The 17922-nt window shown below is 32.4% G+C and overlaps 1 protein-coding gene across 1 annotated transcript; it reads left to right on the top strand.

The window, feature by feature from the left end:
• Positions 1–10410: 10410 nt before the first annotated feature.
• Positions 10411–16705, top strand: LOC134258820 (uncharacterized; the record flags this gene model as incomplete). Its single annotated transcript, XM_062741405.1, has 5 exons — positions 10411–10684; positions 10843–10995; positions 11363–11806; positions 15126–15296; positions 16614–16705. Coding segments are annotated over exons 1-5 (1134 nt in total), but the record flags the coding sequence as incomplete, so codon positions are not given.
• Positions 16706–17922: the final 1217 nt, after the last annotated feature.

Here is a 17922-nt window from a genome sequence, read left to right on the forward strand (position 1 = left end):
AAGGAGGAGGTAGATGAAGACCATCATTCATCAGCTTCTTGTGTAGGCATCGTCCATCATCAACAATCCCGTTGGGCGCCAAATGTAATAGTTGTCCTTTACTCGTCAAAAGAATAAGTAGCCACTCATGGGTTCATTGTTTATTGGAATATTTCAAAGTGTTGATATGGATGGATCGATGATATATATACAGGTGAAGTAGTATGTAGAATAACAATAAAAGTATAGCCCTGTAATAGGAATAAACAATAGTAAGTATAAAAGTCAATAATCAACTTGCAAGGGAATATTTGCTCATTACAAGAAAGATAACTCTTGCACTATCTTCATAAAGTTCAAATCACTTTACAAGTTTACAAGTTATTCCCTTGACTGCATAAATATAAAAACATTATTTATACAGAGAAAATTGACACAAATTCAATATAGAATTTATACTTATTTATTGTGGCGGATATTGGCCGTGGCACAATACAAAATCGTGGGATGCCATTTCAGTTGGGCAAACCCACCAAATTCAAAGATCAACAATGTGTGTTCTTTTTTCTAACCGTCCCGGTTTAACCGCGGAGGGTCAGCACACATACAAATTGTTCAAATCAATCAATCAATCAATCAATCAAATCAATCAATATGTCAGATCTCAAATTCCAATATCAAGCATATCAACTTATTTTATCAAATCTTGCATATCAAATATCATTAATATCTCAAACTTCATAGATCAAACATCTCAAACTTCAAATATCAACAAATTTCATATTTCAAACCTGTACGATGTAGTACAGTTCTAAAGTATATATTACTGTCACCAAGAGTAAGCATATTAGTTTAGTTTACACTAGCATTAGCATTTCAACAAGGTGACAGTTTATTACAAGTTTCACACAAACATTCAGTTATCAGTTGACTTGGTGTGCGCAGACGCTTCACACTAATGACTTCTCCTTGAAAAAGTGCCACGACGGTTTCTTTTAGTTCAAAATATCAATCCTATGATCGACTATATGCTACCGATTCTATTTTATAAACGATAGAACGTTTTACAATTTGCCAACACTATTCGGTACGCATAATGCACAGAGACAATTTAATGCGTGTTTAGCACAATCCTAAAAGCTGCAATGGACTTGATGTAGGCATCATGTGGTATATTCTTCACTTTAACTTTTCCTTAGACAGCACCGGGATATTTTTTCTATGGGTATAAGGTTTTCATCTCGGATGTGCAGATCAAAGCTGTTTCACTACAAAATAAAGCAAAAAACCAAGCAGCAGAATATCATTCTTTACTTAGCGAAAAAGGGAACATTCTAAAAAGGTAGTGGGAGGGCGGGTTTTTAAAGTTACAAAACAACATTTCATGTATTTCATTGCAAGCAATTGTTATGCGTCTTTACCTTCGAAATGTTCAGGAGAAAGGAATGTGAATAACAAACCCGACCTTTTATATACTACACTTCATGTGTCAACCGAACCCGACCCTTAAAAGCCAACGTTCAAATAACAAATTCTTGGGACCTATAAACTAGGATATAGGTCCCTTCAAATATACTTTTCTCGTAAAATAAAGGCATCTATTTTGTATACACAAATAGATGCTATTATTTATACAGAGAAAATTGACACAAATTCAATATAGAATTTATACTTATTTATTGTGGCGGATATTGGCCGTGGCACAATACAAAATTGTGGGATGCCATTTCAATTGGGCAAACCCACCAAATTCAAAGATCAACAATGTGTGTTTCTTTTTTCTAACCGTCCCGGGTTAACCGCGGAGGGTCAGCACACATACAAATTGTTCAAATCAATCAATCAATCAATCAATCAAATCAATCAATATGTCAGATCTCAAATTCCAATATCAAGCATATCAACTTATTTTATCAAATCTTGCATATCAAATATCATTAATATCTCAAACTTCATAGATCAAACATCTCAAACTTCAAATATCAACATTTTTCATATTTCAAACCTGTACGATGTAGTACAGTTCTAAAGTATATATTACTGTCACCAAGAGTAAGCATATTAGTTTAGTTTACACTAGCATTAGCATTTCAACAAGGTGACAGTTTATTACAAGTTTCACACAAACATTCAGTTATCAGTTGACTTGGTGTGCGCAGACGCCACATGGCTGCAAGTTGGCACAGCTTGCAGTCACCCCACACATTGGGGGAAGCAAAGCAAGTCAACTGGACCACGACCAATACTGCCAAGACCCCCCTTCCCAGCAAGATACTTGCACACATCTTGATTGTAGATGTACATGCCTTTAGCAGACTTAGAATAAAGTATTTTGAATTTCCCATTATTAAGAAAAGGGTTTACAACACAAGGCAATCAATCCTTACCAAATGTGACGCATCTCACTTAATTCCTCAATGCCTAATAAAGCTCTGTCTTGTAGAAACTTACATGGCTATTAATTCCTACTGAAATGTCTGAGCAACCTTGGAATGCTCTTTACCACCATTGCTTTTCGTTTCTCCATTATTCAAGGCATATAAGATATAAATGGTTGTAGTTAATCAAAATTAAAGTTTCCAAATAGGGAATGGTTCACTCAAGAGAACTACCTATATTACAATTCTTGTTTAAAATTTGCTAGGAAAGCCATGTCCTGCTGTTTGAAAAAAAACACCAAATTTTATATCTCCAAAAGCTACACATTCACTCTCTTATTACCGGTAAACAATTTAAGCAGAGCAATTTGAAATTCTTAGTCATATTCAATTACAAGAAGGTACAACACTACTTAGTGGTGGTTACAAATGCCTGTAAAAGACAATACTACCATTTTGGAAGCATACTGGCCTTGTTTAATGCTATTCCTACAAAAAATACATTACCTAGTATTCCAATTTGTATATCATACTTACCAATTAAGCTGCCATGAAGATATTTGGCACTTAGTAGATGCCAATTTCAAACTAGGATTTTTTGGCTGCAATTTCATTACCCATGCTTGCAGTACTACTCGTGTACTCAACTAATCTTATTGATGTGCTAATTAACTAAATCCCTTCCCTCTTACATATTCTTTCAATAAATATTATTAATGCCTGTGATACATGTATGTGCATCTGAGCTCTACAGCTCTATATGACCACAATCTTCCACTGTGTAGCCCAAATGCATAGCAAAGTCTAAAAATTCTTTAAGGTATAGATGTTTAATTATTAATGACATCAAATGGAAATATTTTATTTTATATAATATGCAATGAGCCTGAATACTCCTATTACATGTACTGCTATCAATATGTGCTTGATCTTTCTTAATAGTATTTTGATTAAAAACATACACCAAGTGAAACTCATTTTAAATGCAACCCCAAGGGACAATGCAAAGTCTTAAGTTTTAAAGTCTGCATAATAAGAACAGAGTTACAAAATATAAGCACCCTGTGAGGAACTTTAATAGCCCGAAAATCTCAAAATTGAAGCCAAATGCAAATTCAAGGTTGAGCAATCTGTATAAAATTCCAAAAACATATAAACTTCCTGTGAGAACTCTTCCGAAAATAATTGATACATTGTTCGGGATTTAAGGAACTTGCCTAATTGTGTCACTTCCTGTGTGTAAAAATAACCAGAGTTTAATTAAGACCATATATTTTATTTGCAACATACATTTTGTTGCATGTCCTACAAGTTTACCTGGATTCTAGAAGTAATTACAATTTAACTTGGTATTTCCAACACTTTATCTTATGTAACCTGAACTGATCTGGAAGGTCATGTCTACCTACATTTCAAAATCCAATATCTCTACTGAAAGCTTTTCCTGATCATCCCAAAAACTTTAAGAAAATAAGATTTGACATTTTCTTTTTGCTTTAATTATTAAGAACCAAAATATATTTATTTATAAATGATTACAAAACATCCTTAACATTCCTTGGGTTACATATTGCAATTTCCATCCTTTCATTTCCACTTTATTAGATCAAAACAAAGCTATCCTAGTAATTCCAGTCATAGGCAATGGATGGTTTATGGTTATAAATAAGTATTTTGTATTTTCCTTTTCATTCAAGAATTAATATGAATTGATACATTATGTTGTTTAACAATGAAGATGTCCCCCTACCTCATTTTACCTTTGTATTACTATATTTCAATGACCATTTTGTTTCCAATTGAATAGCTAGCAAATGGAATCAATGACGAGAAAGCTCCAACAAATACAGACTTGAAAAAGGCACTTTCCAGAGGATCATTGCTCCCGGCTCCAAATTTAGATCTCTTTACTTTTTAAAGTCATCTATAATGAGTAGGATGCCCAATTTCAGTGTAAATCTATAAAATTTATGATATGCAACTGACCTTATCAGTTGCTTTATAAATATCAGGGGCTTTCACAATATTAGATAGTAATATTTCATGAATGCAAAGAACTAAACTCAAGGGTGCATTTAAATAACTATAACAAAACTCTACTCTGGAAAAGATATGTACTTCATGCTCCTTTTTACTTACATTCATCACAAACTTGAGATATATACTATATCAACCTGAAAATTTTGGCATTAATGCATCATAGTTTTTAGACATGTTGAAATGCCTAAAAGTTCCGAGTCATGTTGTAAGTAATGCCTAATAATTCTGAGCCATATTGTTAAGTAATGCCTAATAGTTCTGAGCCAGGTTGATCCATGTTGTATTTAATGCCTGGTAGTTTTAAGCCATGTTGTAATTAATGCCTAATTGTTCTGAGCGTTGAGCCATGTTGTTAGTTGTACCTAGTAGTTTCCAGATATATTGTAGTTAATGTCTAATTGTTCTAAGCATGCTGCAGATAATGCCCAATAGTTTGAGACACATAGAGCCATGTTGTAAGTAATGCCTATTAGTTTTCAGCCAAGTTGTCAATAATGCCTAATTGTTCTTAGCCACATTCTGAGCCATATTTAAATAATGCCTTAAGCCTAATAGTTCTTAGCCATGCTTTACATAATGCCTAATATTCTACAATCAAACAAAACGTTGCAACTGTTTACATTCAAACCTGAATATCTATAATAGAAAAACTGAATATAATCTCACAAATAGAAATTTAATGAAAATGTGCAATGGGTCTGAAACATTCTTCTTATGTTACATATGAAAAATTAAGCTGCTGTATTATCTGCACCTAACATTACAAGAGCATATCAAAAAAATCTATAGGGTTATTTTGACCATAATTTCAGGCAACTGCAAGTCCTTATTTTAAGAGATATCAAAGTTAAATTTAATGATTTTAAAAATGTAGATCTGCAGCTATTTTGGGAAATTATTTTATTGTAACCTAATTTGTAAGATTTACAGGTTGTCAAAATTCTCCCTCTAATTTTGAAAGTTAACATTTCTTAAACAAATTATTAGTTATAAAAGCAACATCAAAAGCCATGCTGACAGACTTTGCTTATAATTTTGTGTCAATCTGCAGTGGAAAAGACAATTCAATTATACATGTATACACACTCAACTATTAAAGCAATACAAAGGTAATTGATGTACCTGATATACTGGACTGTGAATCTGTGATGATACTTATACTTATGTCTGGTTTTCCCCACGATATAAAGATAATTTTCTATGCTTTTCTCTGACTTTTAGTCTTGTATTTGGGTCCATGCCACGAGAAGGTCCGACCGAGTTTCCTTATTGTTGTTTCATAGGACCTACTTTAGTTTGGATTTGCCGGGTTTCGAAGCAGTATGAAACAAAAAGAAAGTTATTAATGTTAATAACCAACATTACATCATTGTAAAACAATACAAAGGCACAAGTAAACGATTTTTGGTATAACCGCGTGCGCGTCGTCTGCTTTGTAAAATGTTTGAATCCAATCTCATCCGTCATAATTATGCACATCGATATTAATAACAGCGTTAAAATGGTTGAGAACAATGCATAAATGAAAAATCATATGATTTTTCAAAGTTACAAAACAACATTTCATGTATTTTATTGCAAGCAATTGTTATGCGTCTTTACCTTCGAAAGGTTCAGGAGAAAGGAATGTGAATAACAAACCCGACCTTTTATATACTACACTTCATGTGTCAACCGAACCCGACCCTTAAAAGCCAACGTTCAAATAACAAATTCTTGGGACCTATAAACTAGGATATAGGTCCCTTCAAATATACTTTTCTCGTAAAATAAAGGCATCTATTTTGTATACACAAATAGATGCTATTAATTCTGATAATGAACATTATGCATGTACAATATTTCTGAACAAATATATACATTCTAATGCAACTATTTCATGTTACATTTATCTATAATAAAAACATATGATTATCAATTAATCACCTGTTTATGGAACAAGGCTAACTCAACATAGTTCTCTGAATATGTCTGGTGTAATACATATCAACTGTAAATAATAATTCAACTATATAACTTCAAAATACATAATCAGGTCACATCAATGAAATTGATAACTGATATTTGTAAATTACCAAGATCAAATGATAAAAGTAAGAGAAAGATACTTTACAATCAAATCAACTGAATTTACTCATGAATGATAGAAAATGCATAAATTAGATAATTTACAGAAATATTAAATAAGAAATTAATTAAGACAATGAAATATAGAGTGCACTTACTATCTGTCAGTAGTCAGTATATCTGGTCATTCTAGATTACTAAATATGGCAGACTCCATATAGATACAATCTCTGACAAATTAATTGGACTTCCCTCTAAGAAATCTAACTTTGTAATGAACAAAGGCAGTTCACCAAAAGCGGGAAACTACATAATATAAATCTATTGGCTCCTAAAACCACATGACATGAATCACATGTCTGAAAATGACCACATAGGTAAAATAGCCATAGGCATTAATTGAATAAGTCAACTAATGATCAATGTGTAGCACAATAAAAGAACCAAGGGAGAATAGGGCAATGCAGGAATGTGTATCCAATTGTGTTTCAACTCATATCTATACAAAATGATGATGATGTTGTAAATGATGTAGATGATGATCAAGTGAAATAATAATAAAATCAAGAAACACAATATTCCTATGATATCATTTATTAATCATAAATATATAGAAAATATCACCCTATTACAGTAGGAATGTGTTAATCGTTAGACATTTGACACTTACATGTATCCATATCTTTATTTATGTGTCATCAACCCCGTTATTAAATCAGACAATGCAAAAATATATATACTCCTGATATATGTATTTTATTTAATATTTAGAAAGTCATAATATAAGTTGAAGTATATCTTGCTGATCAAAAATCCAATGATTATTTAAATTTCCTTTAATATATAAAACAATCTTTCTTGCTTTATAATTTAATCAAATGTCTCATTTGTTATAAATATATTAAACGATTTCTTGATGGTAAAACCATAATAAAGGGGAGTAATCAAATGTTGAACCCGCTTTTGATTGGCTAATCTGGATCTTGAATCTCGAAACTTGAATTTCGAATCTCGTATTTTGAACCTCGAATCTCGAATGAGCCTTCTGGGCTTTCGGACATTCGAGATTCAAGTTTCAAATACGAGATTCGAAATTCGAGTTTCGAAATTCAAGATCCAAACTAACCAATCAGAAGCGGGTTCAACATTTGATTACTCCCTTTTGTTATGTTTTTACTATCAAGAAATCGTTGAATATATTTATATCAAATGGGTCATTTGCTAAAATGATAATGCAAGAAAAAATGTTTTATGTATTAAAGCGAAATAAAGATAAAATTTGGATTACATTTTGAAAAATACATGTATAATTTTATTTTTCTCATTGAACAAAGTAGTAAATACGTATATATGGAATATTATACGGTCTTATCGTTGACTTGCGCAACAAGTATGTCGACTATTTTGATTTATCAGATCATTGCTTCAGGGAGAATATTATATTTGATTATAATTAGATAAGAAATACTAGTATTACGAATCGTCTCTACACTGCACAGTAATTCAAGGGTATATATTTCATTACATCTATAAAGGGTACATTTGTGCAGTGAGACTTGGCTGCTGAATCGAACTGTAGCGTTATAAGGTTTCACGAGTACATTTTAGTCTTGGGTCATAACGGTATGGTCAGAGACTAGAATTTAAAACCATAACGCTATAGTTCTGCATCTAATTTAGACTCATCTTCTATTGATATAAAATAAAATAAATGCCGCATTCATTTTAATTCATATTGCAAATCTGTATTGTATATGTGATTTTTAATTAATTCAAGAAATCAAAGCCTTAGATGAAGATAAGTAATTAAATACTTAATTTTTATGTATTTCCTCTATCAGGAAAGCGAACGCGATTTTTGTTTTTCAATACTACGTCGCCCTTCAAGTTTTACAAAGTAACATTTTCAGTGTGATTGAAAAAAATAGGCAGGCGAGGTGGGTAGGGGTAGGGTTATAGTTTATCTTTAGACACTTGAAACTTATTCATAACTTTATTTATATGTCATCAACCCCGGAAACAAAGAAAACAATTCAAAAATATATATACTCCTGATATATGTATTCTATTTAATATTTAAGAAGCCATAATATAAATTGAAGTATATCTTGCTGATCAAAAATCCAATGATTATTTAAATTTCCTTCTAATATATATAATCCTCTTTCTTGCATTGTAATTTAATCAAATGACTCATTTGTTATGAATATATTAAACGATTTCTTGATAGTAAAATCATAATAAACGGGAGTAATCAAATGTTGAACCCGCTTTTGATTGCTTAATCTGGATTTTGAATCTCGAAACTCGAATTTTGAATCTCGAATTTCGAATCTCGTATTTCGAACCTCGAATCTCGAATGAGCCTTCTGGGCTTTTGTAGGTTTGTGCACTTTTTAAACTCACTTGGGTTTCACACAAATTATGTCACATTGATACAATGCAATATTGTGCAACAAGGCACCAACACATATTTTAAAAGTGATTGTTTTACTTATTGCAATTTTATTTCACAAACACAAACAGAAATATGTCTTTTATTAAATTGTTGATGAACTTAGTTAAGGATACCATTTTCATTTTATAATCCATTTCTTCAACTCTTGCAATTAATCGCCTTTCCTGCAAAGCTAGTATCAAGAAGATACTTTCTTGATTATCAATAATTTTTTGTTTTGCCTAAACGCAAACGCAGTACAGGTCCTGTTATTTGTATTTTCTGTACATTAATCTCACTGACTCTATAACGCAAGATGATAAAAGAATTTCTCATATGTTCGACTGAATTCTATGTTTAAAAGACGTTTTTCTGAAATCTAACTTTATTAGAGATCTGTCACACTGCAAAATTTTCAATGTTTCAAAAATTAAAAGATAGCCAATGCTTCTTTCTTCCCACCTTTTGGCATGGTTTCTTTCTGCAGTATTGTGAGTCCCTTTCCGGCGCTACATTTCAACAAAACGAAGACAAAAATTGTAAAACAGCAAATTCCTTAGATAAATACTGATTTTTAAGGAGTCAAATTAGAAATTCAACCAAAGAGTATCAAAAATGTCGATTTTTTTTTTTGTAATTACCTATGATCATTATTGTATCGACCGTCGAACCTACGAAATGATGACTTTAAACACACATGATATTCTTGTTTCATCAACTTGTTTGTCATTAATTTACCTCGTTTAAGAAATTGATCATATATCGTTCGGTTCTATTGTCGTACTGAATTTCGATAATGTTAATTTTTATTACAAGAAGAAATTGACCTAAGTTTGTGCAAAAAATCATGCTTAAAAAGTGCGCGGAACTGTGTGAAAATTAGCGACATCAATCAACCAAACTTGTAAAAGATTTATTAGGACCCGACACTCCAAACCACACTTATAGTAGATATGTTTTTGCATAATGCAGATTACTTTGATTTAAATTATGCAAGTAGTTGTAAAGTGTTTCGGCTCTCAAGTAGCCTTATCAGGGGTCACAGACATAAATCATAATGTTCATTTAAGGTGAGACCTGATTATCTCTTCACCTATGTTGTTGTGTTTGCTGTAAACTATAATTGGTTTAGAATTGAATGAAGCTGTGCATTCTGGATTTCTAAGAATGGTATTCCAATATTTCAGAATCCGTTTTTTCAGTCCTTTAATGCAAGGGTTAAATTTAGTAACCAGTACTTTAGGGTTACGTAACAGTTGCTCTTTAGTTTGAGATTTATTAGGACCCGACACTCTAAACTACAGTCCTTTAACGCATTCTCCTTTGATGAATCCTTTAAACACAGCTGGGCTATGAGCGCTCTGTCTGTGTAGGTACTGAAAGTTATTTGTTGGTTTGATAAACGACTTGATATCAGATTTGTTAAAATTTTGAAATTTGAGTCCTTTGTAAACTGTACTATCAAGAAGAAGTTAAGGTCGATGGAAAGATTTCAAATGTAAATCTTAGATGCTTGTGACAGTGATTGGCAATGTTACAGAATTCTTCTATCTCTGGTTGCGTTCCATTGAATATTATAAAACCATCATCACGGTATCTGCCGTGGAAGAAAATTTTGCTTGCATGGTGGAATTGTGCCATTATATGCTCTGTGATTTGATACATTCTGATGTCACAGATCTCTGGACTTGGGATTGCACCCATGCTGGCTCCTATAATGTTTTTGTAATATTTTCCGTCAAATTCAAAGTAATTGTATTCCAAGACACATTTAAGTACGAAGGTTAGATCCTTAGGGTTAGGATATGGTATGTCTAAATCTATTTTATTGGCCTGTGTGTAAGCTTCATTCATGATGAGAAGTGAATCCCATGAGCATCATTGTGCTAAATCTTGAATGCACTAATTTTTGTATTGTATGTTTATGTGTTGTATTTTCAGTGCTTTGGTCTTCATGGTCGTCGTGGTCATCATGCCCAGCTGACTGCACAACACAAAATCTACAGAGGAGTCAATCGTGTCAAAAGCATTCGGGGTATAGTTGCGGAACAGCTCCGTCACAATCCATATCCTGCCTTCAGATCGGCTGTACATGTAAATATTATGATGATACTCTCAGAGGTCGTTTTTAGGCACAATAAATTTATTGACGATATGACAAATTTTGCAATTCGCAACCTCAGGGCTCACAGCCAGCTACATGTGGTACCTTTAGTTTTGATTACTGTTATTATGTTTCGTCATACAAGTGTCATTGCAGAGGCCGAAATTGGCAAATTTACATACAAAGGGTATTATTTTTCATTTTAAAAACAGTCTTTTAGTAGAGTTGCTGGCATCGAATTTCTAGAAGACTATCTACATAGAGCTTATAAAGAGCAAAATATTATAGTAAAAAATGAATACTTCCACTATTTTGATTTTTGCGAATATTTAAAAACTTAAGTTCACTTTTTAACAGCTTCCTCAGAAAGAAGCTTAAATACACCAGACAACAGAACTTACGTCAGTCTGACATCCAGTTGTTTACTAGCCGAGGGGAGGACATTTCTAACCTTCAGAGCAAGAGCAAACAATGACTTTCAGATTGCCATCGGTACCGACGATTGTGACAACTGTGGTACACACTATGAATTCATGTATGGGGGATGGTCAAATACCAAATCTGTCATCAGGTATGGTATAGGTGGTACTGAATGTGATTCATATTCCCAAACTATTCTGAATCAAACCTTCTTCGACAATTTCTGGATTTCATGGGAAGGGAATTATATCCAAGCAGGCGAGGGCGGTACGGTCGGCATCAACATAATCTTGAATTGTACTCGTTCCACTCCTTTTGATGTCAAATATATCTATATAAGGACAGGTTGGGGTTCAAGCGGTGAATGGAGATTTCCAAACGGTTTGTAAACAAAGAAATATTATCTTTTTAATGTATTTCTCTATAGTTCCTTATTGACATCATTTAAGTAATGTTTAGAAGTACAAAGTTAAATAAGATTTCAAAAGGACCAGGTTCCGTTTATAGCCAATATGTGTTTAATACTCATATGAAGCAGAATTCCTTATAGTTAACTTTCCGTGATTTTCAGCTGAACATTCAGATATATTACCGACGTTTTATTGATAAGCATTAGCTATTTCCATTTATATGTGACTCGGTATATTCCACTGAGTCTGACACATCTGTTTCTTATGTACATGATTTAATTTAGTCCAACACTACAAGAAATAACTAGTGAAAGTCACTCAGAAGACTAGCAAATTTACCGTCCATACAATCACTACCTCAAAAGTAGTTTTACTAGACATTGGGTTGATTTACTCGATAACATTAGTAAATCTAGAATGTATAAGTAACTTTCACTAGGTATATCTACGATCCCTACTCTACTTTTCACTATCTAAGCTAATGAACAGAATGATTACATATCATGACGAACGCTTTACTAGGCACACAAGTTGAATTACAATGTAATTAGGTATTTCTTTCAGTGAACTAACAATTTAAGCATTTGAAAAACGATATAATTTCAGTTTTTCCATCATATTACTTATATACTATTATTGTACACATATGGTGCTTGGCAGCGCACTTTGAAGTGCGTTGAATTTGACACAAAAATCAACACACTTTGAAAAAAAAATTCTAAGTGGGTTAAATTTGAGAAAAATTTGAGAAAAGCTCAACGCACTGGATTGAGGGACCTTCTACCTATCTTTTCTTTATTCTCGTTGAGGAAAGACAAATTCATCAAAGAAACGTTCTTTATTACTAAAGTCTAGGTCCAGAACATTTTGTTTGATACTTATTTTTTTAAAGTGAGTTAAGTGTCTCAGTGGTAAAATAAATTGTATATTGATGTATATTCTTTACGCATTTTTAACAAATTTCACAACTCTTAAACTTTCTTACCAAAATATTACATATGTATTTATTTACATAACTGGTATGACGTTAATGTATTTTCTTTCAAAAAAAGTTAACGTAAAAAAAATTTAAAAATTAAGATATTACGCTTTCCTAAAAAGAAATAGTTGAGTACCATTTAAAAAAAAGAGGCTCGGGACCATATCGTTGGCCAAAGTAACAATAGCTTACTGACTACACTATGACCAAAGTGGCTTCCTAAAACCAAAGACATATTATTCAAAAAATAAAACAACTTGTATAAATATATTAATATTTTTTCATCTGTATTAATCATAGGTGTGTGCAGGATTTGTTTTCCGTTCAGTTAATTCGAAAAACAAGAGCTAGGTCAGCGAACACGTACTACCAATTTCTTATAAATATGCAAGAAATTTACAAATATATTAATGATGAAAGGAATTCGACATTTTGTAAAATTATATGATCGATATAGCAACATTGTTGCAAATGCACCAATAGGTTAAATGTTGACTAAACTTTTTTTGTAAAAATCGTTGAGCAATCATTTTCACACAGGTTTAAGAAATACTTTTGACAGATCATAGCAAAGAGCACACGGTAGCTGTGTCTGTTTGATATGGAAAGCTAACTCTTCCATAACACATGATTTTATCTTTGATATTTCAGGTGACACAAATGGAGATAACTAACAATATTCCAGATCAAAAGTCCATAAAACAATACAAAATTGGAGCAGAGCAAACACGGACCTCCAAAATATTAGAGGTTGGATCAGGTGCCACGGAGGAGTGAGCATCCCCTGCCGACCGGTTACACCCGCCGTGTGCACCTTGTCATAATCGGGAAATAACGGAAAAATCCGTCGTCAATTCAGTATATAAATAACGGACTAACAATATTACTAAGAAAAGCCTCAGTCAGTATTTGACTCAATGATAAAATATATTTGCCGACAAGGTCATTGTATCGACCATAGAACTTACGAAATGATGACTTTAAAAGAGGCTACTGAAATTCTTGTTTTATCAACTTGTTTGTCAATAATTTACTTCGTTTTAGAAATTGCTCATACGTAGACCATGCTCTTGCGTATCTAATCATGTAATGAGATATGTAAACTCCGTATGCTGGTGATGAAGGTATATTGCTGCATAAATAAGGGAAGTTGGCGATAGAAAAATTAAATTACAATTAACGTCTTTTTCAAGTAAAAATGTGAAACAGATGTCTAAGACTCTATTGTATCTTTTATCTCAAGTTTACTAGGATATATCGTGTCGACATAGGAATGGAAATTACCATTGTTAATTGACAGTAGGTTTTGTTGTGCCACGACCCTATATTGTTCTCATGGACTTTTGACCGTGTTTATTTTATTTCATAATTATATTGCATATACTATGTATCATCTATCTATGTGTCATTAACCATTTCTATCGAATTCCGTCGCAGCAGCATAGGTAATATTGTTATCTAGGTACTTTATACAGGGAAATTTTCACCCCCGTTTTATTTTCGCACCTTTCGTCCTACTCTCATTTGGGCGAATTTGAAACGGTGCGAATTCAAAGAATACAGTATAATTTCTTAAATTAAACTTGACTGGGCGAATAAAAAATGGGGCAAAATTGTCAGCAAGTGTGAATGGGCGAAAATAACCCTGTATACATTTTTTTACGGGAAACATCCAATTAAATGAACTGCCTTGCGGAAGAGATATAATAAAAGTAATCTCCAAAGACATTTACGTTAATATTTCTAGCGCTTCAATCAACATGGATGTATCCACCAAATAGCACACCATCCCATAATCTTATATAGCGTTAGAAATTAATCTGATTTGAAAAAAAATCGAATTTTGAATCAATAGTCTACATATTTTCTATTATATACATATTACTTCAGTATTATTCCCGTCGAGCAGCGAATTTTCTGTTAAGAGAAAATTCAAATGAATTACATACCTTGTAGCTGGTTCTACACGTTTTTCAATATTTCCTGAGCATGAAAAAAAGCACACGGCAGATGTGACCGGTTGACAGGCGTTGCTCGCTCCTCTATGGCACCTGATCCAACCTCTGATGTTTCGGAGGTCCGTGTTTTCTCTGCTCCTATTTCATGTATTTTGTATTGTTGTACGGATTTTTGATCTGGAATACTCTTTGTTATTTCCATATGTTTCATTTCATTAGTATGCCACAGGCCCCAATACCTGTCTTTTACAGAAAATGCAGGTTTTTTTAACGTGTATGCTAATAAAAAGTAGAGATAAAACTAAATATTTTTTTAATCAAACATGTACTTATACATGATTTTTTTTCTCTAGATGTCGCGTGCACCCATGAATTAAACAGTAACGTGAACGTTTCCACAAGTTCTACAGGTTGTAATGGAGTCAGCACTTACGGATGTAACTCAGGATACAAACAGGTTGCTGGGAACACACAACGCACATGTTACGGAAAGTTCTGGACGGGATACCCGTTTGTCTGTTCCGGTCAGGATTTTACTTTTATCTTTTTATGTTGACTTACACTGATTGAAAGATTATACTACAGGTTTCTCAAACAAACAAAAAATGAGATTCGTGTTTCACTCAATTAGTTAACAGTGGTGTAAGGAAACCACTTAGCATAATAAACAATGGAAAGTGTTACATTTTAGAAAGGTTAAAATTCCTTCCTCAAATCCTTAATTTTTTTTTTTTTTTTTTTTGTTTATGCACATACCAGGTATTAAACCCTGATTCCACTCTATTTGTTGTTATCAAAATACTTTCCGATTTTATTATCATTGCCGTCCATAATCTATTATTGGACTGGCAATTATCATTAGTTCATTACCGTACGGATATAGGTAAATTTTTAGACTGCAAGAACAAGGGCATGACGTCACAGTCATGTTTAAATTTTTAGCTCACCTGAGCCGAAGGCACAAATGAACTTTCCTGCTCAAATTTTATCCGGCTTACATCTGTCTATCTGTAAACTTTTTCTCATTTTCGACTTGTTCTTAAGAATCACTGAGCCAATATCAACCAAACTTACCACAAAGTATCCTTGGATACTTGTTTGTTTAAACGAAAGGCTTTACACTTTTTCAATGGGAGATACTGCAGTAGTTAGGAAAATGTGACAAAATAATAACATCTTTTAAAAATCGTCTCAAGAACCTCTGGGCCAGGAAAAAAATTAAACTTATGTGGAAAAAAAATCCTCGGGTAGTGTAGATTCAAGTTTGTTCAAATCATGACCCCGGGGGTAGGGTGGGGTCACAATGGACCAAAAAAGTTTACATGAAAATACATTGGAAAATTCTTTAAAACTCTTCTTCTCAAAAATAGCAAAGCCATAATTGGTCATATTTATATAGAAAAAGTCTTTTCAAATCATGACCACACGTGGTAGAGTAGGGCCACAAAGGGCGAGATTAAAGTTTAATACAGTAATACATAGGAACACTCTTTTAAACAGCAAATCCATGATTGATCTTAAAGATAGCATCCCTAGGTAGTGTTGATTCAAGTTTGTTCAAGTCATTGCCCCGTGGGGTAAAGTGGGCCAGAATGGGGGATCAAAGTTTTATATTGGAATTTTTTTTCTTAAGAACAGAAAAACCATGAATAGTCATATTTATATGGAGACACCCTTAAGTATTGTAGAATCAAACTGTTTAAAATGAGGCCCCAGATCTGAACTCTTTCAATTTGAGCTACCCTTAGAATTCTACTAAAATCTACTCGCGAAAATGCGAACTGTACATAGCTGAAACATTCGCATAATCTTGAATTCATATTTATACAATTTTTGAACAGTGAATAGTACATTTGATGAACAGAATCAGAGCCCTGATGTAATTTCAAACACCATTATCATCGCCGTCGTCGTCGTTATTGTATCTCTGTTGGTAGGAACCACTGTATCCGTCCTAGTGTATAAAAGATTCATCAATAGTTCAGAATAAAGGTAAACTTATCCACTTTCATTTTTGAATCAAAAAAGGTAACATATCTAGAGATGGATTTTTCTCAATACTAAGAAATTCAAAAAAAAAAATAATGATAATAACGATAAAAAAATAAAATATTTACAATTACTGTTGTGGATGATTTAAACTTTCTTATGATGTCTTCGAATACTTGTACTGAATTACTTATAATTCTCATCATTCTGTGACAGCTTTAATTTAACCATATATATCTTATACGCAGTATTTATTAATGGTTTAACTTTCTTAAAAGTAAACGAATCTTGTAGAGATTATTGAATATTTATCATATTTTTTATTACTGCAGAAAATTAAGAATGATAAGATAACAAACAATTATGATTTTAATAAGGATTTAGATATAAGAAGGACCCCTTAGTAAGATTATTTATTTAAACGATTTATTTGTTTATGCATACATATTATCAAAATCAGGATGCATAGGAAAGATCTTTCCTTTTGCAACGTAACCTGTTTGATCCAATATTATTGCAAAATGTGATTTATCAAATTTATTTAGTATTTAAAAAGCTTTAACAATGTTATTCACATCTTCTTGTTATTATTTCAGTTAGACGACTCGCTGTAAGGTAATGAATAATATTACTACTACTACTACTACTACTACTACTACTACTGCTATTATTACTACTACTACTACTATTACTGCTACTACTACTATTACTACTACTACTACTACTACTATTACTACTACTACTATTACTACTAGTAGTACTACTGCTACTACTACTACCACTACTACTACTGATCCCTTATGCGTATTTCTATTTATCAATATTATTTCTATGAAATATCATATTTTTTTTATTTTCAGCTCACAGGGCCAACAAAATAATTAGCCAAGCGTCTTTGTAATGGGTTCCATCAGTGCAAAGTCTTTGTTTCGTGAAATGTTTTAATTAGACAGAAAAAATAAACACATGTCGTTTTCTTATTGGAATTCAAATTGTGATACGCAAATTATAAATGCTTATCAGTTTCATGTATGACAACTTAGGTGGCATGATAAACGTAGAAAAATATTAAATTATTACATATAGTTCATCCGTTTCTGTTTTTCTGTAATTCTTTCTTATCAATACAGAATTTGTCTGGGGAATATGGCTTCATCAATA

Source organism: Saccostrea cucullata, unplaced genomic scaffold, assembly GCF_032062105.1.
Source record: "Saccostrea cucullata isolate Sc308-1 unplaced genomic scaffold, CSIRO_AGI_Scuc_v1 ctg12969, whole genome shotgun sequence".
NCBI lineage: Eukaryota > Metazoa > Mollusca > Bivalvia > Ostreida > Ostreidae > Saccostrea > Saccostrea cuccullata.